This window comes from Octopus sinensis, linkage group LG25 (assembly GCF_006345805.1).
Source record: "Octopus sinensis linkage group LG25, ASM634580v1, whole genome shotgun sequence".
Lineage (NCBI taxonomy): Eukaryota > Metazoa > Mollusca > Cephalopoda > Octopoda > Octopodidae > Octopus > Octopus sinensis.
Genome location: NC_043021.1, coordinates 1,273,172 through 1,300,671, shown reverse-complemented (window position 1 = coordinate 1,300,671; position 27,500 = coordinate 1,273,172). Strand labels below are relative to the sequence as shown.

The 27,500-nt window shown below is 38.6% G+C and overlaps 1 protein-coding gene and 1 pseudogene across 4 annotated transcripts in view; both read right to left on the bottom strand.

The window, feature by feature from the left end:
* Positions 1–27,500, bottom strand: part of LOC115224310 (sodium- and chloride-dependent glycine transporter 1) — a 63,952-nt gene that overhangs the window by 14,998 nt on the left and 21,454 nt on the right. For all 4 annotated transcript variants that reach the window (XR_005003843.1, XR_005003841.1, XR_005003842.1 and 1 more), the window contains exons 5-13: positions 20,760–20,880; positions 15,635–15,773; positions 14,247–14,381; positions 9,551–9,654; positions 7,174–7,298; positions 5,092–5,204; positions 4,299–4,430; positions 3,413–3,512; positions 944–1,044 (exon numbers count right to left, since the gene is read on the bottom strand). Coding sequence is in view for 1 of the 4 variants with exons in the window: in XM_036513353.1 (XP_036369246.1) it covers positions 944–1,044; positions 3,413–3,512; positions 4,299–4,430; positions 5,092–5,204; positions 7,174–7,298; positions 9,551–9,654; positions 14,247–14,381; positions 15,635–15,773; positions 20,760–20,880 (1,070 nt within the window). In the remaining 3 variants the exon portion in view is untranslated. The remainder of the gene's footprint in view (positions 1–943; positions 1,045–3,412; positions 3,513–4,298; positions 4,431–5,091; positions 5,205–7,173; positions 7,299–9,550; positions 9,655–14,246; positions 14,382–15,634; positions 15,774–20,759; positions 20,881–27,500) is intronic.
* LOC115224586 lies at positions 8,114–8,231 on the bottom strand (annotated as a pseudogene).

Sequence of the window (27,500 nt, the reverse complement as noted above, 5' to 3'; positions counted from 1 at the left end):
ATGTGCATGTGTGCGTGCGTTGTATGTGTGAGAGTATATGTATGTATGTATGTATGTATGTATGTATGTATGTATGTATCTATCTATCTATCTATCTATCTATCTATCTATCTATCTATCTATCTATCTATCTATCTATCTGTATAGGTATGTATGCATGTATGTATATTTCCATCCCCGGATGTGTTGACATCCCGGTCCATCTCAAAACTCCTATTATCTCTCATCTATTCTCTACCGTCCTTAAACCTCTAGTGCCAACGAAAATGTTAATCCATTAGCCTAGTCTGGAACACTTCGGAAGTTTCCGTAGTGCTTTTGCCGCAAAACGCTATTGCATTACACGCTTCCAAACGTCTTGACTGCATTCTGCAAAGTAGACAGCTGTGACGAGCAGTGTTTTGCAGAGTATGTTCAAAGTCCTGTTACAGGCGTCTCCTCCAATCTAGAATAACAAAAATTGGCAGGTTTACTTATTAAATGTGTTGTAATAATATACTAAAATTACAATAATCTGGGACAATTATAAATGCTGCTCCTAAAAAAAGTTTCAAAACGTCAGTAATGCATCTCGTAAGCAGCCTTGTGACTAAATAAGAAAGCAACTTATAACTTATAACGCCCGTTATAACTTTAAGTAGTATCATTATTTGTGCAAAAAATGTTAAGGTATCAGCTGTTATTCATGTTTTGTTTTTATCTTGTCTATGGACACATCATAGCATTGGTGTTATCATACGAACTTTTGCTTCTTTGTATAACAGGCTATCGCCTCGGCTAATTTTGATGTTGGTACTTGAGAGTGGAGACTCCAGATATTTGTAACATGATAAACTTCATTAATAATTAACAAATGTTTCAAAACCGGGCACGCTCTTTACTATATTACCATTTGAATAAAATTGTAAAACCGACATTGGTTTACAGTTAGAGAAATACGTACTACAAGGGCGATCGGCGTAATAACTACCCAACAAGCCTTCCAGTAAATTCCTGGTTGAAATCCAAGCATCATTTCGATATCCATGCAGAAATTCTTGAATCCTAAAAATAAATAAAGTTGTGATAAAGTAAAGAAAAAGACAATGTAAAATAAATAAGTAAGTGTTTCGCTTGTATTGATGTTGTTATTATTGTTGTTATTATTCTAGCCAAAAAAGTGAGATACGAAATAATGAAGTGTGACGGGAGATTTTCAGTTTTGATATCTTACTGAGTACACGAAGGTTCGTGAATTTGTTCTGGGTTTAATCGACTGGCCGTGTCGTTAGAATGTTTGGTAGAATGTGTTGCAATATTTTTTCAACTTCCTGTGTCCTGTGTTCAAATTCTACCAATATCAACTTTGACTTTAATCTAGTCTGGATCGATAAAGAAAATCCCAGCTTAGTGCTAGTGTAGCCCTCTCTATCTCTCACAACGTGGGTATTCCACTGGGTTCTGTGCGTGTGGTAGGAGATGTCTGTGTCTGCTCGCGAATATATAAAACAACTTGCAAAAGTATGCTACACATCATCAAGTCATCCTCACTGGCGAGAGATTTCTGTACTTCAGTTTTATATATATGTGTGTGCGAAAGTGGTGTAGTAGGCTACAAGATAGCGTAATGCACTGATGCAAATATGGGCTGTATTGTAATGCTGAGTAATCTACAATTTATGTTTAGTGTGTATGGGTGTAGTTGGATATAGTGTATCAATGTAGTCTTCCGGATGATCAATAGAAGATGTGGAAAACAGGGTTATATATGTACAGTTGTAACCACACATACTCGTAAACACATTCCTTACTCTTTTTCACACCAATCTATCCGCCTCTCTCTCTCTCTCTCTCTCTCTCTCTCTATTTATCTATCTATCTTTCTATCTATCTATCTCTTTAAGTTTGAATCTAAAGAAAACGAACTGTGTTCTTAGATGCTCTAGCTTCTAACAAACTGCTGGCTTCGTTGCGGTTCTCTGTAGAGATCTAATCGATCATGTGTGGAAATAAGAGAGCTCTGGATATTTGTAGTCGCTGTGTACATGAATTAAGCTAGGGATTCATAAACTAGGGCGCCTGTACCCTCTAAGGGATGAAAAGCAGCTTTATTAAACGCACCAAGGACTTAATAATTTTATTTAGACTTAATCTTTAAAAGATTATCACCAACAGCTGTGTCCTCTTGCCATGTACAACTTCTTTTGTCATTTAAGACAAGATTTAGGAATCGCCTAAATCTACAAGCGATTCTTAGATTTTGGACCGCAAACAGCATGGAACTTCCATATTTTGATAAAATCTTGAATGAGAAGCAGAAAGAAGTCTTTGAATTTTATGTTCACAATTGTGATTTCATTGTATGCAATTTTTTCTAACTGTTCAGTTCACATTTGCATTAGACAAACTAAGTTAAAAACTAATTTTTCTTGTAGTTCAGTATGTTTACCGACAATACCATATATGTGTCAATTCAATAAAAATAAAGTAATATTAGAAAATTGTTTTCTCTCTTTACACGTGATATTACTCTCATAGGGAATGCAAAAATTAGTCTACCACTTCGGAGATATGGTTGGCATAGAAAAGGTAGCGAACCATCAGATTAGCCGAAGTTTTTAGAACAGTATCTGATGGTTAGAACATAGCAAGGTTGGTGGGGATAAATATGAGAATAAATTTGAATGAGTGCATGATATACAAATGGTAGGTTTAAATCTGCAACGTGGAAGGTGCTTATAAGCCATTTAAAAGCACACAAAAACCGTTCAATAATCAAATTTAATTTGTCAAAATAATTTCGTCGCTTTGAAACTGCGAACTGTTTCGTGATGTTTTCATTCGTTCGGGAGGTCGACGGTCGCCCTGAATAAGGTTGGTTTTTAAGCAACAAGTAACCATTCCTAAAGTGTGGAAACCACTCGTTAACATGTGTTTTACTCATGGCAGCGTCCTTATAAGCTGTTTGAAGCATGACAACTGTTTTAACCGCTGTTTTCCCCAGCAGAAAACAGAATTTCACGGAAGCACGCTCTCCCTTCGATTCAGCCATCGCAAAAATCGACAAACAATGACCCCACATGATGACACCGGTCGGCATACTGATGTCTTTGGGTCGCATTAAGTGGCTTCTAGCGGTGGAAGTCTGAACTGCAGCTAGCTTATCCCATAGAAAACGTTTCCGGTTACTTTTAGGTACCCCTTCATATAAGATGCCGGTGGTTGCTACACTATCCAAGATTATGTGAGCGGTGTTCTTATGTGGCAGTAGCTACTGAGGAGAACTAAAATATTTCCTACACCTGAACAGGAAGCGCAAGTTTGTTATGATAATGAAATGATTGTATTTGTCGTGGGTGCGATGGGTTTAGTTTGTCAGGTGCAAAGATGCTGTATTTATTTCTATCTTGTATTGTCACACAACTTTACTTACCATAAACCCAGTTGATAGCAATTAGCTCTGTCAGACAGATGCATATTAGACCATAGCTGGCAGTGTAGTTGTCCATCAATGTCAGAACGTACATACCACCCTGAAAGAGGTAAGAATTAAGATACTTAACTTGAACCCAAAATGGAAGAAGAAGAAGAAGAAGAAGAAGAAGAAGAAGAAGAAGAAGAAGAAGAAGAAGAAGAAGAAGAAGAAGAAGAAGAAGAAGAAGAAGAAGAAGAAGAAGAAGAAGAAGAAGAAGAAGAAGAAGAAGAAGAAACAAATATTATCAGAAATAGATTAAATCTGTTGGGATAAATATGCTGGATGGTGTGATTAGGTCAATAAAAAAGTTTGTGGTGTATAAATGTATCTCGGGAAACTTTATTGATTAGAGAGAGGCCTGTCACATATCCAGTGGAAAGCAAATTACAAAACATGATGACATAGACGGGGGACAGAAAATGTACAACATGAAAACATAATGGTCTCCCATACAAAAATTCAGAAAATATAGTAGAAAAAGAAAACCATTTTGCTCGTCGCTTGTCTGTCCGTAATCTATAAGCTAATCTCAAATACTATGCAAGAAAATAAAATTGCAATTTCTATGTGGGGTGGGGTGGGGGACTACTCTTATAATTATTCCCACAGGACAATTGGCCAGCTGAACAATATGTGCCTGAATCGATTTCAAGAAGGTATTTAATTCAATCCGAGTTGACAAGTTTATCAAATGATAGAAATATATCGATTTGACGACATTGTGGTGAATTTCATTAAAACAGTAAGAGGGCAATTAGTTCCCACGGTCATCTCCAGCCTAACTGAAATATTTGCTCGCATATGAACCAGATTTTTTCCAAGTTTAGAAGATTATTTTACTTACCACCGTAACGCAAGGTATTCCGAGCAGAAAAGCAACAAAGCAACAACCTGCGGTGACAAGTCCCTTCTTTGCACGAAGTTTGTGAGGGAATTCATCGACGATTGAACTTATAACACATTCCATCATGGCAAACTAATGCAAGAAAATAATAAAAGCAAAGTTATTCATACAAAACGAAAGCAACAATTCAAAAGAAAACATTTCCTTATCATATTGGATAAACAGTTTAATCGTTGACTGAGATGCTGTTTGTCTGGTTCACAGTCCTCCCTCTTTTCACAATCATATAGTAACGTTTATTTTGACCAAACATCAACCCTATATCCTCTGAGAATGTTGTAACCAGGTCGAGGCTCTTTTTCATCTCGTACATACACTTGGTGTACAATTTCAAGGCATCCACAAAGAAACAGGGTGTAATTTTCGTATTTCTGTCTCCTTGTGAATCAATGAGATGCCCATCAAACTTCCTCCACATAGGGATTTACTGAAAATATGAACAGCATCACAGAGAGGTTATCTTCTTGGAATATACTTCTGCGATACGGTATTTTATCAATGATAATACAATCACTACTTGCATTCAACTTCAAGAATACGATGAAGGCAGGTCAGTTATGGCCTTGACTATGCTCTCTGGAATTTAGCATGTATGTATGTATGTATGTATGTATGTATGTATGTATGTATGTACTGAGTGATTGAATTTAGCGAGGTAAGTTAAATTGATAAATTCTCCATGAAATACAGTAATGAAAGAATGGAGATAAGATATAAACAATCCAGAACTTACTTGACTGTCTAATCCCAACGTAAAAATCATGAAGAAGAAGAGGAAGTTCCAGAGTGGGGATACCGGCATTCTACTCAGTCCCTCTGGGTAAGCTATGAAAACTAGACCAGCACCTGTAAAACAGAAAAAAAATCGGTCCTATTTAAGTGAAGGTCTTTTCTAAAGTCTGTGTTGTGTATATGTTGAAAAGCGCGCACACACACACACGCGCGCGCGCGAGAGAGAGAGAGAGAGAGAGAGCGCGCACACACAATGAGAAAAAAATAACTACCTATTATACATACATACGAGGTAATGCTGAAAAGCTCTAGGATTTAAGAGTGTCGCAAAAGGCTTGGTTGGAGGCCCAGCCTTCCGAGTTCTTTTGCATGGCTTAGAAAAACTGAAGGGCCGCTGCAATAAGTATGTGAATTTCGTAAGAGAACATATTTAATAAAATCTTGATTAAACTGTCCTCGCTAACTTTTTTATATAAAGCCCCTCGTATATGTATATATATATATATATATATATATATATATACATACACACATTTATTTATATGTTTGAGTTGCCTAATAGTGGTTTTATCTCTAATTCATATTTCATATATATATATATATATATATATATATATATATATTATATATATATATATATATATATAATATATATATATATATATATATATATATATATAGTGACGTATATTTGCCATTTCAATATGGCTAACCCCTAAGGGTGGATGCTACTGTAGTTTTTAGCCCCAGGAGGACACACTCCTCCAGCTGGCCATAGACACACTTTCTGTGTCCTGTCAGTATTTGCTCGGCGAGAATCTAATTCTCGCCGACAACTGTGATTTTCACACGCTGACGAGAGGTCAATAAGTTGAAGACGGGAAGGATGACTTCCCTTTGTAAATACTGACAGGACACAGAAAGTGTGTCTATGGCCAGCTGGAGGAGTGTGTCCTCCTGGGGCTAAAAACTACAGTAGCATCCACCCTTAGGGGTTAGCCATATTGAAATGGCAAATATACGTGACGATGTGTTACCGCTACTGTAGATAACTCACTTTGATATTATCATTGTTATATATATATATATATATAATATATATATATATATATATATATATATATATATATAGATATATATATATATATATATATATATATATATATATTCTTTTACTATCACGGAGATGTAATTGCATAGCAAGTGACCTGATCTGAGATCGTGTGCTAAAACAAAAACAATTGCAGCGTGGAAGCCATTAAAAAAAAAACAAAAAAAAAAACGTTAGATTCACTTCAACATTCAAATTTAAGTTGCCAAATTATTTAAGTCGCTTTGAGAACGCGACCTGTTCACTGACAAAATTCCGTGCAGTACGTTTCCGCATCCGTTGCCAAACGCAGTCTACAAATAATTGCGAAAATAAAATTCTCCATCTTCATAGGACATTCGAATTAAGGCACGGAGTTTTATCAGAGTAAGAAAACAAGAGCATCCAATATAAACAAAGGGAAGAATAGGAAAGAAAACATGACCTAGCAAAGAAGCCTAGAAGCCCAATACATTAAAAGAATATATATTTCTTTACTACCCACAAAGGGCTAAATACAGAGGGGACAAACAAGGACAGACAAAGGGATTAAATCGACTACATCGTCCCCAGTGCGTAACTGGTACTTAATTTATCGACCCCGAAAGGATGAAAGGCAAAGTCGACCTCGGCGGAATTTGAACTCGGAACGTAACGACAGACGAAATACGGCTACGAATTTCGCCCGGCGTGCTAACGTTTCTACCAGCTCGCCGCCTTTAAAAGAATATAATGTACCATTTTGGGGGCCCACGAGGAAAAAGCCTCCCGTTTATAACCTCAGTTTTTACTCTTCCTTAAGTACAAACTCATTTTAACCAAATAAATAAATTCTTAAAATATATTCATATGGTTAAACTGCATTTTAAAAATCTAAGCTTTAGTATAGTAAACCAAGTTTTTATCTTGCAATGTTAAACAGCTGTTTGCCTAAGGTGCTCATGAAACATTGTGTATGTGTGTGGTGAATGTAAATTAATGTAACTTGATTACCTCCAATTGGGATCTCGTCCACAGGCATATTGGTAATTTCAGACATGTAACCGACCATTGAGAAGACGACAAATCCACCAAAAACACTGGTTCCACAGTTTACAAGAGCCACAAAGATAGCATCCCTAGAAAGTCGAAGGATAAACTTTAGTATTATGTATATTGCAATATATTGTATGACAGATTAAACTTACACAAACACACACACAAACACACACACACACACACACACATACGTACACGCACGCACACACACACGCACACACACACACATATATATACATATATACTACAGGCTTCTTTCAAAAGGCTTTGGTTGGCCCGCGGCTATAGTAGAAGACACTTGCCCAAGGTGCCACGCAGTGGGACTGAACCTAGAACCATGTGGCTGCTAAGCAAGCTACTCACCACACAATCACTCCTGCGCCTATATATATATGTGTGTGTATGTATATATATATATATATATATATATATATATATATATTATATATATATATATATATATAATTTTAATCCAAACGGGAAACAAAAAAACAACAACAATGGAACAATTACAGTATTATTATTAATAGGCGCTCAGGAAAAGGAAATATATATATATATATATATATATATATATATTATATATATATATATAAGTATGTATGTATGTATGTATGTATGCGTGTCAGTGTGTCTGTGTGTACGTACGTATGTATGTACGTATTTACAGGTGTGAGTAACTGAGGTATCAAATATGGGCAGTTTTGAAAAGTAATCACTTCTATTTTATACAAAATCTCAATTAAATGATGCTCAATTTGGATCGTTATATGGAGATGTCAGGTGAGCAGTGATATAAGAATAATGTAAATGCAATAATGTGGGATATTCTTTTATACGTTTCAGCCCTACGGCTGTGGCCATGCTGGAGCACTGCCAGTGAAAAGTTGTGGGATGCTTCCAGAATCTAGGTTTCCCAAACGGTCACCCATCTAGTACTAACTAGGCTCGACGTTGCTTAACTTCGGTGATTGGACGAGAAACGGTGCCTTCAACGTGATATGGCCGTAAATAATGTATGTATAAATAATTATATGAGATTTAATATTAATTTCAAATTTTGGCACAAGGCCATCAAATTTTGGGGAGTGGGTAAGTTGATTTCATGGAATCTAGTACTCAACTGATATTTATTTTATCCCCGAATTGATGAAAAGAAAAGTCGAACTTACAGTTCTATATTTAAGAGATGAGGAATTATGTGCATTATTTACATTTGACGGATATTTGTCCTCATCTTGTTTGTTGTTAATACAACGTTTCGGCTGATATACCATCCAGCGTTCATCAGGTGTCTTGGGAAATTTTGAACCTAGGTTCTCATTCCTAAGATATTTTTCGATGTTAACATTATTATTGGAATCGAACGCGGAATCTTGGGGTTAGTAGTCCACGCTCTTAACCGCTACGCCATATGCCCGTGGGCAATTATGGAGTGAATATGGAATGGATTTTAGGGCTTATAAAATCTAATATTTTCCTATCCTTCCTTAATACCGGTTCCCATATGCTACTCATATCTACACTCGGACTGCTTAGGAGGTTGTTGTGTCCTAGCATATGTGCTGCTTCTTTTAGTTTTTGTATTTTCCAGTGGTGTTCTCTGTCAATTATTTTAACTTCAAAATGGCCTCCATTTTTCCATACATGATCAGCTATACCCGATTTATCAATATCTCCTCGTGTCACAGCTTTGCGATGTTCGTCTACTCTTATTTTGAGGAGGAAGCCTGTTTCGCCTTTGTATGACGTACTATAGCTGCATGGGATGGAGAATACGCAGTCTTTGGTCATATTCTCTTCTATTAGTGGTTTTACTCGAAGGAGATATTTGCGAAGTGTTGTATTACTCTTGAATGCTGTCCTGATGTCATATAGGCTGCATATCTTTTGTATCTTTTCGGAGAGGCCTTTCACATAGGGAGACGTGGGCTACTAACCCCAAGATTCCGAGTTCGATTCCAATAATAATAATAATAATAACATCGAAAATCACCTTAGGAATGAGAACCCAGGTTTGAAATTACCCCCAAGACACCTGATGAATGCTGGAGGGTATATCAACTAACAAGATGAGGACAAATATCCGTCAAATGTAAATAATAAATTGGACGAAATGCCGCTAAGGAATTTGTCGCCCGACATACTAACGATTCTGCTAGCTCGCTGCCTTCTATGCAACGTAATATTAGCAATGATATTAATATGGTCTAATATGGTGTGATGCGGGCCCATACTGTAGGCCCTTATGTAATATTCTCTGATTTGCTTAAAACAGAATTAAATCTTCTTTCCAATCGTTGTGTAAGAGTAGCTAAATGAGAATACTTACCTGTAGCAGTTATTTTCGAACTTGTTATAACTCGACATCGTAATTAGAGAACCAAAGGCTGGACCGAGAGAGTAAAAGATCTGTGTGGCAGCTCGTGACCAAACCTAAAAGTGTTTAAATATTATTATCGATACTACTACAAAATCGAAAATAAAATGCCATGAATTTGATGATGGTGAGAAGAAAGATAACGAAGTAGGGGTGTTAGATTTTACATTTCCCTTTATTGAATGAATTGCAGCTGAGTCCGTGCAGTCTTTTGCTTTCATGCTTTTCTATTGTAGTGAGACTTTATAAAATGTATACACTAACTTCTACTGTTAATTTCTGTAATTTGTGTAACCCTGTGTTTTGAGATATACGTTTGTCAGTGCAAGCACTGCATTTTCTTGTTAGTATTATTTATATTATTATGAATTTTTCTTCTTCTTTCAGCTTTGTTTACATTTCTTACCGAGTGTCTTCTCGACACTAGGGCAAACTCGCTGTATACATCGATAGGCCATTAAAATAAGTACACCAGATTGTTCATTTACAGATTGTTCATTTGAATGGTGTATCTTATTGCAAGTGAGCAGCTGACAAGTTTTCCTGTCAATTTTCTTTATTTCACTGATATTCCAGTTCACTACATTGAAGCTATAAATAACAACTGAAACTGCTAAGGAATTTATGGCTAACACCTTGTCAGGTGCATTTAGCTCAGCTTTCAGAACTGCTCGAACTCTCCTGTAACGTTCCTTTCTGATCTTCTCTTTCATGCTTGCATGCTGAATGCCAGAGCCTTCAGTTGTTACTAGATATTTATAGTTTTCTTCTTGTTCAAGTTATTTTATAACTGTATCAACAGCTAACATCACTGAATTTGTGGTCTTCAACCTTCCCTTCTGCAAAGTGGCCTTGGGACACTTATCAAGACCAAGCTCCATCTCAATGTCATCACTGAATGCTTACACAGTATGTAAAAGGCCTTCAAGATTATTATTGTCTTTGCTATAGAGTTTTAAGTCATCCATATGTTTTGTACCCATATCCTGTTCTGTTAAGTAAGAGATATTACGGCTTCAGGAATTTTGAAGATGTCCTGGGATTTCAAGATCCATGAATGCAGTATGCTGTCAAAGGCCTTTTTATGATCAATCCAGTCGGAACTAAGATTTCTGAGTTTGTTATGACAGTTCTCAAGGGTCATACGATTAATTAGTTGATCTTTGCATCCATATGAGCCTCGTTGGCATCCTTTTTGTACAATGAGGAAAATTTCGTGCTGTTCCATAAATGCATGAATTTTCTCCACGCGGATGGAGAAATTTTATGAATGGTAGATAAACATGTTATGGGCCGATAGTTTTTAAACTTTGGTCTCATTATTCTTCGGGAGTAGGTAAGTAACAACACTTGCTAACTAATCAGGTGTTTTCTTAGTGTTTCTCATAATTTCATTGAGCAGCTGAACTAACTTCTCGTGTGTGCACGGGAGTGATGTGAACCAGAAATGTAGCCCTCTCATTACCAGGGGATTTCCACTTACGAACCTTCGTGAATGTCATCTTTAAGTCTGCTATTGTGATGTCTTCTAATGCTTGTTCTGGTAAATTTTAGTAAGATTCTTCTGTGCGCCTAATTCAATCTGCATTACCATTGTATGTTTCTTCATCACTCTAAATCTTTTTCAAAAAGTCTTCAACTTCTTCCATGGAAGAGAGGTAGATTCTTCATCGGTTATTTTCTCCTTCCCTATTTCTCTGTAGAATGATTTTGCATTGGATATGAACAACTTAATTTGCTTGTAAAACTTGTTTCTTTTCTCAAATCTTCGTATTCTTTGAGCTTTTGCTTGAACTTTTTGTTTTGGTTGTTGCAAGCAGTTCTACTGTTGGTGATAATCTATATTTGCTTTTCATCTTAATTTCTTTTATGAATCTTACATTATTTCCACAGATTAGCACATTTAATATTGGTATTTCATCTCTCATTATTTCAACCTCTTTTTCAATTTTACTTCTCCAGTTCAGAATTCTTCCCAGGTTGGTTTTCTTTATTTTTTTCGGGGGCAAACAACTGGTTTCAATTGTCATAGCAGATGTGTAATTTCATTTAACTCAGTGAGAGCAGGTTTCAATTCCTTTATGTCGTATTTTGTTACGTAGTTGCCAATTCTAGTTTGGCTCTTTTTTTTTTTTTTTCTGGTTTGTATTTGAGAGTTTATGAAGAGTTTCTCTATCAGTCATACTTGCATGTCTTGCAACTGCTAACATATTTAGTGTTTTCTCTTTCATTTCAATCATAGACTCTCTGTGTTCTTGAGAAAATGTATGGTCTTCGAATCTTGCTTCTTTACCACTTTCCTGGATATCGTTATCAGGTTCATTTGAGTTTCTTATTTCTTCAGGCCATTGCGTGTTTCAGTCAGATGACAGTCTTTTAATTAAGGCTCGTGCTGGGTTACTCTCTTTATCGAATTCTTCATTTCCTTTCTGTTTCGTATTTACATCATTTTCCGCTGTGTGCTTGATCGTGATTATTTTCTTATATGTGAATCTATTATTTCTAAACATATCCCTCCTAATATTTGCTAACTTGTTTTCATCCAAAGAGAGTTTGCTATCTTGATTTTGTGCTCTCCATATTTGTAAGAATTTGCAGTGTGTCCCTCTTGAGATGGCCTACCTAATACATAGTAATAAGTGTATATTATTTTTAACCTCTTCTCGGGCCCATTTGATCCTCTTACATTTTAAATCTTTCTGTAGTGGCCCTGGTGATGAACTTGGTGGGCTCGTGTTAGGGTAGTTCCTATTCAAGTGTTCGTATTCCAGGTTCGTATTCGGAGAAGGGTTTGTGTCAGTATATGACTTTTCGTCCTTCCAGATTAACCATAGGACAAGCGATTTTGTGCACAGTTTTTCTTTTTGTTTCATAAGACATTTTTCTGCTACATTGATATTATTAGTATTGAGCCCTGTGTGGCTGATGTAGAAACGGTTTTTAATATCTCTACCATTATTGTCACCTCCACATTATTACCGTTACAATTACCATTACCGAGCTATTACAACAGCCGTCGCCATTGTTGATTACCGCTACTACTGTCGTTGGCGCTGTCTTTGCGGCCACCCTTCGTAGCCGTTATTATCATTATTGAGCCGCTGCCGTGTAGTATTGTTGAGCTTCGACTTTTGCCTTGTACTAGAGGTAGTCATGAGGGTTGGGGGAGAGTAGAAGGAAGAGATGCAGCTTGGTGGACACACAACCAAATGCCACCACTCTACGAATAGGTTCTTTCGATACTGATACGGTGATCCAGACAGGAGCAGTAGCACACCCATGCGATCAGCAGAGGTCAAATATGTGTTTACTGCCACAGCGTTCAATGAGAGCGGTGGGAGAGGACCCTAACCCTAACCCCGACCCTTTTTCTCTTTTAATTCAATATTATCAAGCTAATTTGATTAGCAGGGATGCTATTTTGAGGTTTGGGGATAACAAGTCTTCTCAAACTCCAAGGACCTTTCTCAGGAGTCTTGCAAAATGCAGGAAGATACTTTTCTGCGGGCCAACAATGTGAATCTCAGTAGCCATTTTTTTTCACTCTCTTAGCATTTTGGGTGTTGTGCCAAGTGCACCAAATACCACAGGAGTAATTGTTTTAATTTTCCGCAGTCTCTTCAGTTCTCTGGTTAAATCCCAATATTTCTCTATTTTTTTCAGTTTCTTTACATTTACTCTGTTATTAGTCTGTCATCTTATACTAGTTCGTTTGTTTTTGTTTTTGTTCTCTATAATCATATCTGGACTTCTTCAATATTATGGCCAATCTTTATGGGAAGAAGTCCCATTAAATCCTGTAATTTTTATTTTATGCCACAGCCGCTGGTCCCTGTTCATAGTATTTTCTTATTATTTCAAAGCCACGCACTCGGCTAACATCCCAAAGCTCTCCTTTTCTTATTACACTCATACCTGCGCTCATACACTTTTTGTGCTAGCTTGCTGTGTCCACTCAAAAGATGATTGATACTTTCTTCTCTTTTCCTGTAAAATCTGCATATGTTGTCTGATTGAGATTTGTCGATCTTTTCCTTAATCAGAAAGCTTGATTTTAGGCGGCAAAAATTAGCGTTTCAGTCCCTCGTTTCAAGTTTCCGTCTTTCATCCAATGTATCAACTATTTGGCATAGTTATACCAAATTGCTATAGTGGTGAGTAACAAACAGGTGAACGACTCTTGCAGTTAAATTAAAAACAGTATAGCAGCTCGGAATTTGTGTAATTAGTCCTATTTGTAATTAGTTAATTCGTACATCTGAAATGATATACAACCATTTTTCTAATGACATTGACAAATTATTTGCGAAGTTAGACATAGACACGTTCAAGAAAATAGTAGTATTGTAAGTATGTTTTAAAGGATTTTCGGTCACCCTTTGTTATCACTGAAGATTTTGTGAAGTTGGTATACCTGCCAACATATAACAGGAACATACAGCACATGAATGCACACATCACAGACTAATTGATACACAAATCAAACCCAACCGGATACCGAATGAATTTAGATATGTCATAAACACAAGAAATGGTTGGAATTCCTATAGAAACCTGTAGGAGTGACGCAGATGAAAACAAATGATTATGACGGCAATTAGGAATATGGGTGGTGGCAGCGGTGTGATAGCGAAATTAAAAAAGTTACCTTAACATCAAGAAGACGTTCCCATTTTGGTATGATATAGAATTCTATACCTTTGTAATAACCGGGTAATGTAAGGCCTCTAATCAACAGTATTACCAACATCAAATAAGGAAATGTAGCGGTGAAGTAAACAACCTGTGGTATAAATTACAAGAACAATAACAAACCTAGGAATATTAATAACAGTATAATGAGTGATCAATACTGGGAGTGGATATATGTTATGCTCGACACTTACGTCATATAACCAGTAAAAGTGCTACAAACATTTCTGCAAATCTGTAAGTATTCTCGACATTATTGTCATCATTGATTTTTTTTTATCTTATACTTCTTTCAGTCACTTGCGGCCATACTGGAGCGCCGGCGGACAAAGTTACAATGAATTATGTTTGGTTGTGTGATCAAAGTCCTCTTCCCTGAGTAACAGATATTTCTTGTCACTGATTATCATAAATACGCTGGACTAGTGATTGACATGACAGAAATCAATAACTAGTGACTGCATTGTTCACAAGTTGCCCAACGTCAAAGAAATGTCATCTTGTAACAGGGAATATATTTGTATAAATGCAGTAATTGCTTGGATTAACATTATGATTATTCAGTTACGTTTTCTAGCTATTTCAGCAAATATAGGAATAGTTCCTGCCATTTAGCCAGACCATTCCTCAAACTGTTGCCTTTGCCAATATTCCCATTGAATTTGTTCACAGTATCAATATGTTGTATTAATGGTTCGTTAACAAGTGATGTTAAGTGCCACACGCGTACTGGCTTCAAACACACATACGTACTTACTGTCCTTCATCCTTCCCCTCTCTCACGCGCGCGCGCAACCCCACAATGCATAAAGCAAAATTACGAATTCTCTGTCCATTTCAATATGATATGTTATAATTGCTTAGTGAATACATCCATGTAATCATTGAATAATAGCACAAATAGTATAAACACATCTACCCTGTGACTATAACAATACTAATGACTCACAGTGCATGACAAAGCAACGCCTTTGAACTACAGGGGCAGTTCAACGAATGGCCTTGCTAGCCAACCCAATGTAAATTAGAAGTTTTGGCTTCACACAATTTGAAACGGAAAGGGATCAAATTCAGGACCTCTTGATTGCATTCTTAATCGCTTGGCTATATCCGCCTGCTACTATAATACACATACGCATATACAATGCACGCACATACACACAGTGCACACATATAGAAGCACACAACACATATATACATATACATCTGGTCACAACACTTTTACACAGATACACGCATGATATACAAACACACACACTCTACACATACATAACATACATGCATACTTACAAAGGAAGCAACGTAATGAGACTGATTCAATGGAAGAAAACTGAAGGTCTTTACCTTTCCAGAGCTTTTTACTCCACCACGAAGACAAAGATAGATGATTATCCAAGTGATAAGTAATGCTAGAATGTTTTTCAGACTGACAGTTCCCAGATCTCCGATACCACTTGACTCATTGATGCGCAACATGACGAAGCTGCAAAGATAGATTTCACATGTATGCGTTGTAGTTTTTTTTCCTTCCCAGGAAATACTTTACTATTTCCCCTTTCAAATTACGATTGGACTTTATAGTTAAAATGAGATTTGAAAAACACGGAGAAACATTTTAATCTATTTCGATATAAAATGCAATAATCTACATGTGTGTGTCTGTGTGTGTGTGTGTGTGTGTGTGTGTGTGTGTGTTTAAACCCGCATAACTTCTAAAGTTCACAACTGATTTTCTCCAAACTGGGAACTTACATTACTTATGTTCCAGAGACGGTTTTAGACCCTTAAAAGTTTTCACATAATATATAACGGGCCCTCTGGGAGCAGAAAACTCCCTTTCCTTAGTTATGTGGAGAAGGGAGGTAACTCTTTGCAAAGTAATTTTCAGAAATTGATTGTCTCCCCTACATTCATTGGTCAAAAAATTATCCAATCTCAGTTGGCTGTGTGAAAGAGCAATACTGGCTCAAAAAAAAAACAAAAAACAGCACCGTAAGTAAAATTAATGAGCAACTGCTACAGTACCTTCCTGGAAGTCCTTACATCTATAAGTCAGTTGATACAATCTCAATTCTAGAACAGGTGGTAAATTATCCAACAGAATTTCTCAATTCATTGGATCCTCCAGGACTCCCCACAGATTGGAACTGAAAGTGGGAACTCCACTAATATCATTGAGGAATTTGGGTCCACTAACGTTCTACAATGGGATGCTCATTTACTCGAAGCGATAAGATTCGTTTCAGCTTCTCATGACTGTTTGATATTAAGAGACTTCAACGCTCCCACGATCGATTGACCCGCATCAGTTTGTACATCATCTTCCCGGTTCCGCCAGGCCCTTCTTGACGTGGCTGAAGATTGTTTTCTATCGCAACATGTTGAATATCCGACAAGGCATCGGTCTGGGCAGCAGCCATCTATGCTGGATCTGGTATTCTCCCGCTATCCAAGATCAGTGTCAGACGTATCTGTGTGCGCCCCTCTTGCCAAGAGTGATCATGCGGTCCTGAAGTTCGTCATGCACACAACTTTTTCTACGCCCACGACTACTTCGCTGCCACGTAGAGTCTTCTCTGCAATTAATCTTGAAATTCTAACCGAGGCTTCCGCGCTTCTGGACTGGCGATCCCTGATGACGTTGTCCTCAGTTGACGAACTATGGTCATTCCTCAAAGCATATGTAATCTGGTTAACTGACCAGGCAGTTCCCGTTGGGCTTCCCAAGAAGAAGAAATACAAGCCCTGGGTGACGAAGAAGGTTAAACGAGAACTTCGACTCAGAAATATTGCTTGGGCTGAATTCAAAAATCTGGATTCGACTGCAGCTTTTGAGGTGTACAAAACTCAACGAGACCGAGCCGTGAAAATTGAAAAGGAAGAACGCTTCAGTTATGAATACAAAATCGCGGCAAACGCCAGTAGCAATCCAAAAACCTTCTTTGCCCATGTCCAACGGAATTCCCGCTTGAACAACCAAATTGCAACGTTGGTAGACTCAACAGGCGTATCGATTGAGGGCCCTTATCAACAGAGTCAATTATTTGCCGAGGCTTTTTCAACTGATGGTCGTGAACCCCCTCCATTTGATAGATCGGTACCTTCAATGCTTCGATTGGTCATCACGCTGGACGAAGTCAAACGTGTTATTCAAGGCCTCGATGTCAACAAGGGTCACGGCCCTGACGGCATTCACCCACGGGTTATCAAAGCGTTGGCTCCGGTCATCTGCGAGCCCTTAACACGTCTATTCAATATGTCATTGGCGACGGGTGTTATACCTGCGGACTGGAGAACAGCGATAATCTGCCCAATTTTCAAGAAAGGGAGCCGCGAAGACCCGCTTAACTACCGACCGGTTTCCCTTACATCAATAATCAGCAAGATGTTCGAAACCATCCTTAAAAAAAGTATGATGCTCCACCTCCAAAACACAGCCTCTGTCTCTGATTCCCAACACGGCTTCGTGTCGAAGAGGTCATGCTTGACCAACTTACTGGTAATGGAAGATTTGGTGACGCGCATCCTCGATGATAGTGATGCTGTTGACATCGTTTTATTGGACTTTGACAAAGCTTTTGACTTGGTAAACCACCGCCTATTACTTGTCAAACTTCAAGCATATAGTTTCCATCCGATATTGTACGATGGGTTGGTGCCTTCCTCTCAGATCGCTCCTTCCAAGTCCAAGTTAATGGTTCGCGGTCCGACGTCTCCAGTGCGAGCAGTGGCGTGCCTCAAGGTTCAGTGCTTGGGCCCTTATTGTTCTTAGTGTTCATAAATGACTTGCCCGACGACCTCACGCAACACACCCTTCTATTTGCCGACGATGTCAAACTGGTCGCTCCTCGCGGTTATATAGAGGATCTTCGTCGATGCCTCCACCAAATTTGGAGGTGGTCTAACGAATGGGACCTGTGTCTGAACGTGTCAAAGTGCTGTCATCTGCCTGTTGGCTCTCCTCCTGCAACTCAACTTGATTTCGAGCCGGGTCGTCTGCTGCTGGAGAGGACCGATCAGGTAAAGGACCTGGGTATCTTGGTGGATTCCTCCTTTTCGCCTTCGGCCCAGTGCGTCCATGCTGCCAACAAAGCACGCAGAATTCTGTTCTTGATTCGACGGTCATTCGGAATGCTCACAGCAGCCATATTCCTACCGCTCTATGTCACGCTGGTGAGACCCATATTGGAGTACGGGATTCAAGCCTCTTCTCCTTATCTCCTCAAAGACATACAACATCTCGAAAGAGTCCAGAAGCTGGCTACCCGCATGGTTCATGGTCTCAAGAATTTGTCTTATGAAGAAAGGCTGAAGACGCTCGACCTTTATTCTCTTGAAAAACGCCGCCGCCGTGGTGATCTCATTCTCGCTCACAACATCATAAGCGGAAAGTGTAACCTCTCGAAAGAGCTGTTCTTCACTCCTGCTCCAGAGCGTCGGCTGTGGGGTCACTCCGAAAAGCTCTACCTGCGACGATTTCATCTCAATCGAAGGAGAGGAGCTTTTTCCGTCCGGGTTGCGGATCCGTGGAACAAGCTGCCAGACGAGATGGTGAAGATGCCGACGACCGCTTTGTTCAAAGTCTCCCTTGACCTCAAGTGGCCTGAACTCTTTACATGAACACCACCTTGTACTTAACTCCATGTCCTCCTACATGGCCTTGCTTTTTGCTTTTGAGCCAAAAAATTAACTAACTCACTAACTAACTAACTAACTAACGCCTGGTGGTAAAGAAGATAATGCCACATGTTATTGAGATCGCCATTCTCCCTGGATGCGGAAAAGGGGAGGATGTCTTCATATCCAGAATTTCTCTCATTCCATTGGGAGCAGAAATTCCTTTTTCATTCAGAAGAGTGCAATTTCCTATTCGTATCAGCTTCGCAATGTCTCACAATAAATCTCAGGTTCAAACACTGTCTGTGGTAGAACTTTACTAGGAAGGGTCATGCTTCTCACACGAACAATTAAATGCCAAAAACATCTGTTTGCATTTATTCCACAAGGGGAAAAAAAAAGAATATTGTTTGCCAAGGGGTTTTGTAGGAATTACTACATCCTACGATGCGTTCTTTGTGAATGGTGAAGATGGATACCATTTCGGCATAATAGCAACAAACCCGAAGACTGCATCAACAAAACAGTTTCCTGCATGGACCTCAGTATCAAAGCATATTCTCCAATTCCTCCCACCAACCACACGGTTAACCATTATGCCTTATTTTTTCAAGTAATTCATTACTCCATATTCTCATGTGATAAGCTATATGATAAGCTAATAAAATGGTGTTTAGTTATACCGTGTGTGAAAGAATAATCCAACGACGGACAAAACTATGAATTTGAAATTCAAGTAGGACAACTAACAAATATCGAATTTTACTGGGTTCAGTTTCAACTGTATTTTTCTAATCAGTATAACAGCCTAATTAATAAGAATTTTAAAATTACTTTCATTCATCATATTGAGCTAAATGTGTTAATCATTTGCAGCGTTAAAACATTGCATCCATCACTGCATACCTGCACCCGTAAATATCTATGTAAATACTGGGACTACTGCAGTTTCGCACCTCACCTTGAAAATGCATTTCTTTGAAAATATTTCTTCTGATTCCTAAGTTTAAGATGTCGGAGATTACGAATATGCGAAAGAAAGAAAACCCCACGAAAACCCATGATTTAAAAGTTGATATATGATTCACTGAAATTTCACTGAAAATCTATGCATATGATGCCCAAAGGGGTTGTTTAATTCGTTTGACACATGCGCAAATGAATTTAATACATGTGAACTACAATCAACGTTCTGATAAATACGTGCGCGAGCAAGAATATATGCTCCCACATGCACACACGCACACACACACACACACACACACACACACACACACACACACACACACACACACACACACACACACACACACACACACATATGTATGTATGTATTATCTCACAAGTATTCTGCACATATACACTCGTGCCTACACAAGTGTATTTTCGTTTCTTCAGAGACGAGGCACTACTCGCCGCCTTGCTTAGGTGTTATGCGATTTGCCCTCTGAGGGTCATCTACGTTTACCAATATTCAATCACATCTCAAAGAGATTTATGGATGTCGTCTATGTGAGTGTTGCGATGTCAAAATCAAAATCATACCCCGTTTCCCATATTCCTTTTAGCCAAATCTTGCAGACGGAAGATCGTGTACAGGAGTACGGTTTCATACCCGCATAAAACCTTTGATGCTGACGTGATTTATGGCTGACAACATAAACACAAACACACACACACACACACACGTGCGTATGTGTGTGTATGGAGTGAGATAGAGAGAGAAAGAGAGAGAATAAGAGAGAAAGAAAGAGAGAGAATGAGAGAGAAACGGAGAGATAGAAGTTAGGCATAGAGAAAGAGAGACAGCGAAAATTTCATATTCTAGAAAGTAAGAAAATACTAAACTTACTCCCAATATTCTTGAGCCGGAAGTGAAGACTTGATGGCGCAGTCAGTCTGATTTATTATCTGGGTGTAGTTGAAAATTTCATTTTGTTGTTTCTCAGCCAGGCATGTCAGATTGGTGTATGCTACAAATGAATATTATACATACATATCATTAAACGTTTTCTTACATATATACACATATGCACTCATACACACGCATACACACTCAATACACACCTGTGTCCGATATATTGTTAGTAATCGCCCCCCTCCAGCTTCGCAAGCTCAGTAGACCATGGTTTCTAGGTCTTTACCTTTCATCGGTACTGTACATGTGCCTGCTAGAGATGGCAGTCAATCGTCCCTACTCACAATACATAAATAGAAAATCGGTAGACAGCCGTTTATAGATTTTAGAACAAGCTATTTTGCTCATGCTTATGTGTGTGTGTGTGTGTGTAATGGTATATTTATAATCCTAACAAAAAGAAATCTGAATGAAATTTCAGTTTTTAAAAGTCATTTTGGTATAGAATAGTATTGGCAGGTTTCTTGGAGAAACCTGCTAATACTATTATGTTATATGAATGATATATATTAGGATATCCGAATGATGAAATATTTCATAGTTATATTTTCTACTTGACATTTCACATAGCGCAAGATACATTAATAGTTTATAGATTTATGGAATTGTCTTCTGAAAAAGAGCTTCAATTACTGCTTTACGCGTGAAGGCAGTCCTATTAAAGACACTAAACATATGCGTTGGTGTTGTAAGACAGGTGGATACAAATGAGTTGATAGACCAGCAGACCTCAAATCACTACTCTTTAGATTGATCAAGTGATTTATTGTCTTATGTTACATCAACCACCCCCCTTGATATCTAGCCGTGCCATACAAGCGCAGTTGTCAACAACAGTAAAATACAGAACAAATACAAGATGTTTATTCCATAAAGATTTTAGTCTAGTTGCACGACAACCAGCAAACAAAACTAAGGTTATGATGGGAAAACATCCAGATTTTCATGAATAATAAAAGCTTGACAAAGAAAGAAAGGTTTAAAGTTATGTTCAGTGGCGGAGCAGCCATTTGTCGCCCATCAAAGCCAGGTGTACATTCACAAGAGTCAAGTAATGCCTCCCCATTATTGAATAGTACTATTTCTCTGCAGTGAAAAGTTGATATTTGGGTACAACAAGAAACTCCAAAACCTGCTTCTGTATACTTAACAAGATGCCTACTAATATGATCATCCGTAATTGCATTATATTCCGAAAGAATGGTCCACCCAGTTGTTCTGCAAAATGCGTGAAAGACTGGTTAACATTTAAAGGTATTACTCTATACGGTAAGTAACAAGGATCATCTGACGTGGATCTTATAGAAAATGAATGACAACATATCAAAAAGATAATTGGACTTTAAAGAGAATCTATTGCAGCTTTACGTACAGAAGATAACAGCAGATTACTGCAATTGGCCACTGTACCGAGTAATGCGTAATATACCGTATATTTATACATACATACATAGTTAAATATATGCACGCACACGCACACACACACACACACACACACACACATCACACACACACACACATACATGGTGGTGATGATGACGGTCTATTTGTTAGACAAGCATGACATTACTGATAGGGTGTCGTTAACAATGCCCGTGTAAGGGTTTTCATTTGAGTGCAGCTTGTACAACACTGCGACTCGCGCTAGCAATACCAAGGAACTCAGACCCAAGTAAAGTGAGAGATATCCGATTCAGTACAACAGCAGTTTTTGTATACGAATTAGCTTTCTCCTAGAGGGGTGTTTTAACAAATTGAAAGAGTCCCTCATTTCTACTGCACTCTCGGACACCAACCCGAGTGTTTCTACGTCTTATCACTTATATGCTAGTAAACTCATAGCTACGACTCTGCTGGGTTCTATTATCCCGGATCGCAGTAGCTAAGAGGTGGTTCCACACATCTCAAAACACTAAATTTCTGCAACCACAGCTCCAATACCGTATGCATTTTAAAGTATCATACATTCTTTTATCCTTTGTTCATTTATTTCCATTAATTTATATTTAACGCGTCCCACTCGGGTTATAACTAATCGAATATCCTTTCAGTTACAAAAGTCTTGTTATTAATTGAACACCTCTTCTCACTGAATAATAAAATATATATAATTAACTAGAAAAGCACTCGGAGAGCGCAGACCTCAGCCAAGCAGTTCATTTCCACCCAGTATACACGCATGCTGAAAAATCGCCCAATTTCCCAAACCAATGCCGGCAAAAACATAACCTCCTTGGCAGGGGTAAAAAAAAAATAGTTAGCACAGCCATATGGTTTAAAAAACAACAACTTTAAAACAGGAATCATATGAAGCAGTTATAATACATCAATGACAACAGCAAGCTAGTTTCACAGGGGTGGTGGAGGGAGCAAAACCTGAGATTTTTGCGTCGATCCCAATCTTCAAGGCTTGTCGTGTCATCCTCTGCAGACCGCCAAGCAGTTTATTTTAAGATAGATACGCGAGTAAAATTACTAATAGAGAAGCGAAAATAAACTTTGGAAACAGCAACGCCACCATAGGTTACGTGGAAACGAAGAACGTGTTTTCAAGGGAGATAATCAAAGAACGTAGCATAGTTATACTTCATGTAAAGTAAATATAACAAATAAAAAATCCTTCAAGAATCCATAAAATTCCCGGATCACTACCAAAATTTCATCATCTGTTCCTTGTGTCATTATCAACTTTTCCTACAACTTTCATCAAATACCGTTCCCAACATTTTGAGTTATTTTGCACACAGTCGTGCAGACGGACAAACCAACGCCGATGAAAACATAACCTCCTTCTTTGGCAGAGGTAATAATTTACTTGTATGATATCTACTTTCCATTGTCCATTATCATTATAATTCTTTCATCCGTGGCCTCTATAATTTCACTCTATTTAAACTTAGTAAACAATTGTCTTTATTTATTTTTGATTTATCATCTTTAAATTCTTTATTTCTATTCTTCGATTCTCAACGAGCATACACCTTCGTTAACACTACAGAATTTTAATTTATAATTAATATTATTGGCATCTATTTCTAGCACCATTGTAATTAGGTGAACCCTAACCCTAATCCCTACCTCTAGTAGCATCACGCTTATTATAATTCGAGATCTTCGTTATCTTTTACAACCACTTTATTACCATCCCAACCCGCATCCCTCCAACTTTAGCCACCTCAGAACTTTGGCGCTAGTGGTCACCTGGAGGATGAAAGGATCTCATATCTATTATTCTTCATCCCTTTAGCTATCTGTCTATGTACACCCTAACCTCTTTCAACAAACATACTCGCTCAGTACAGACTAGTATATACCTGCTATAATATATCTACTATTCCATCTTTTCTCTACACTGTAGTATATTAATTCTTATTCGACCCTCACCTACACTCTATTCAAGAATGGAACTGGAGAGTTCCACTCTTCCTTGCCATGGATTATAATAATAATAATATATAATAATGAAATTATTGTATACAGTGCTCAGGTGCACCACAACTTGTCAGACAGTGCATATAAAGCACATGCAGTAATGTACAAATGTCTGGAAAGCGAACAATGCATGAGTCAGATACATGCTTGTGTGTGTATGGAGGGTAGAAAATCAAGTGTAGTGTTGGCGAATCTCAGAAAGCATGGAAGTTTTGAAGGATACAGTGCTCCGACAACTAACAACTGATGCCGGCAGTTTGTTCCATGCTTCAGCAACTCTCAGCGTGAAAAAATGTTTCCTAAAGTCATGGGAGCTGTGCTGTTTTCTGACTTTGTAAATATGTCCACGGGTGTTAGATGGGTGGAGTTTGAAAAGGTGCTCAGAGTTATTGTTTGTACGATGGTTGATAATTTTATGGGTGTCTACCAAGTCAGCTGCCAGACGTCGGAGTTTCAATGTGTCCATGCCCAGGGATGTAAGGCGTTCAGAATATGGCAAATGCCTGATGGAGGGTATTTTTTTGGTTGCACGTCGCTGAACGGCTTCCAGACGATTGATATCCTGGGCAAGATAGGGGTTCCAGACCGGTGATGCAAATTCCAGGTGAGGTCTTACCATAGCTATATAAAGCCGCAGATAGATAGTCGGAGAGCGGCTCACAAAGGATTTGGTGAGTGATGCCAAGACACCCTCAGCTTTCTTGACAATTTTAGCGATGTGTTTTGTCCAACGCAAATCACTGTCGACAATAACACCCAGGTCACGTTCACATGAAGACTTTTTGAGATTAGTTTTGTGGAGGGATTAAGTGGACGCTGGGTTTCTCCACCCAAAATGCATGGTGGTACATTTGTCCACAGCCAGCTTCACTTACCAGTCCATGATCCACTGCTATATTGTGTCCAGGTCTGCTTGCAATAGAGATCTATAGTGTACAGGATCTGACCTTTTTATTTCGAGGTACAGCTTGATGTCATCTGCATATTTCAGCACTGTGACATTCTTTAAGTTGGCATCTATGTCATTAACATATGCAACAAATAAAAGGGGGCCAAGAACAGATCCCTGTGGTACATCAGATGTCATTTCATAGGGCGAAGAGAACTGTCCTAGAACTGTGACAACCTTTTTTCGGCCGAAAATATAGGACTTCAACCAGCTATAGAGTTCGTCTCTTACGCCCAACGCAGAGAGCTTCACCATAAGTCTTTTGTGTGGCACAGAGTTAAAAGCCTTAGCAAAGTCCAGGTAAACAACATCCACCCAGATCCGCGATCAGTGATTTGGGTAACGTCCTCAAGAAACTCGATGAGTTGATTACAGCAGCTGGAGTTAGGAATAAATCCAAATTGTGGCCGCTGGATGAGGCTGTGAGACTTCCAGAAATTCCAGAGGGTTTCTTTGATACAGGATTCCATCAGTTTGGTGATGCAGCTAGTAAGACTAACGGGGCGATAGTTGACAGGCGATGTGCGGTCGCCTTTTTTTAACAGAGGGATGACACTGGCAGTTTTCCACTGTTCTGGAGTAACACCATTGTCAAGACAGAATTGGAAGAATAGAGAAAGTTGGCTTAGAAGAAAGTACCCACCGCGTTTGAGAAGTAGGTATGTAACAACATCGAGACCAAGAGAGGCATAGTTGCGTTTATTCTTAAGGTGGCGTTGTAGCATCGCTGGTGTAAATTGCATAGTAGATATAGAGTCCGATGTCAGTGGTGATGAAGATGGAACATTTTGGTCTTCGACAGTAAAGATGCTGGCATAGCATCCAGCAATGATTTCTGCACATTCTTCGGGATTGCCAGTAATCTGTCCTGTGTGGGAATTGCGAAGGGGACCAACTGGAGAGTGGGGTCTGTGCTTTGAGTGCACATACTTCCAGAACACTTTGCTGTCGGGGTTAGTTGCAATGCGTTGTTCAAATTCAAGCACTGCCTTTTTTGTCACCTGCTTGAGGTGGTTGGCTGACCTATTGCGCTTTTTCCTGTTGCTCTCTGATTTGTGCAATTTGTATTCTTTCCTGGCAAGTCGGACTGCTGCAGTTTCCCAAATTGCACTATTGGGTGGTTTTTATTGCTTGCGTGGTACTGATGCTGCACATGCCGCCCATATTGAATTCAGAATGTTCTGGAGTATAGTGTCCACATCTATAGAGGCATAAAATTCGAGCCAGTTTGGGCGTTGCAGCTCAGTACAATAAGAGCTCCAGTCTGCTTTATTCCAGTCAAAGTGGGCAGTCTGAAGATGGTTGTGTTTTTTGTTACAACCAATCAGAGACAAGTCGGCCATGATCATGGAATGATCAGAGTCACCTAAAGGTTCTTCAGTAGTGACACTAATGATTGTTTCAGGAGAATCGGTAAGTAGCAGATCCAAAGTGTTGTTACCCCTTGTGGGGGAGGTAACGACTTGGGACCAATTTGAATTCAGCACCAGTTCAAGGAAATCGTCTGCACTTTGCGGCCAACGGAAGGCCTCCCAGTCAATCTCAGGGAAATTGAAGTCGCCCGCAATATACACATATGTGGCTGTTTTCATGGCAGCAGCTCTGAGGATATCAAAAAGCTGTGCGTCTTGGCGATAATTTGGGGGGCGGTAAACGACTCCGAGCAGAAATGTTGACATGGTCATGTGTATATTGCAGAAAAATACTTCCTGTTGAGATTGGTTCAAATCATCACAGGGGATTGCCGATAGACTTGATCGAACATAAATCATCACACCCCCTCCACGGCGATTAATGCGGTCTTTGCGGAACAGGTTGTAGCCGGCTATGCTGAAAACTCCATCACATTCTCATTTGAAAGTGCTAATGCACCTTACCTATGACTTTATTATTTATTTGATTATGGGACTGTGTAACACATACGTATTTCACTCTGACCCTGCCTCCCTCTTTCACAATTTGAAGATATTTCTTCATTTTTACATTTCTCTGACTTCTCTTTTTCTGATGATGGAATACTCAACTTATGAAATCTTTACTCAAAATCATAATCCACATGCTTGGCTATTCAAGAAACAGCTGCAACAGACTAGATATGTCTATATTCCCCATCTAAATTAAATGTCTTTTTTTTTTGAGTGATGCCAAATGTTTTGCTTTTTCCTTTTTTTTTATTATTTTAATCTATATCTACCCGTTCAAGGAGAGACCGCGTTTAGCCACCTTCTATAGGCAGCACCACACTTTTAAATTGCAGTTCAAGCCCGAATTTTAGTGGTAAACCTAACTGAGTA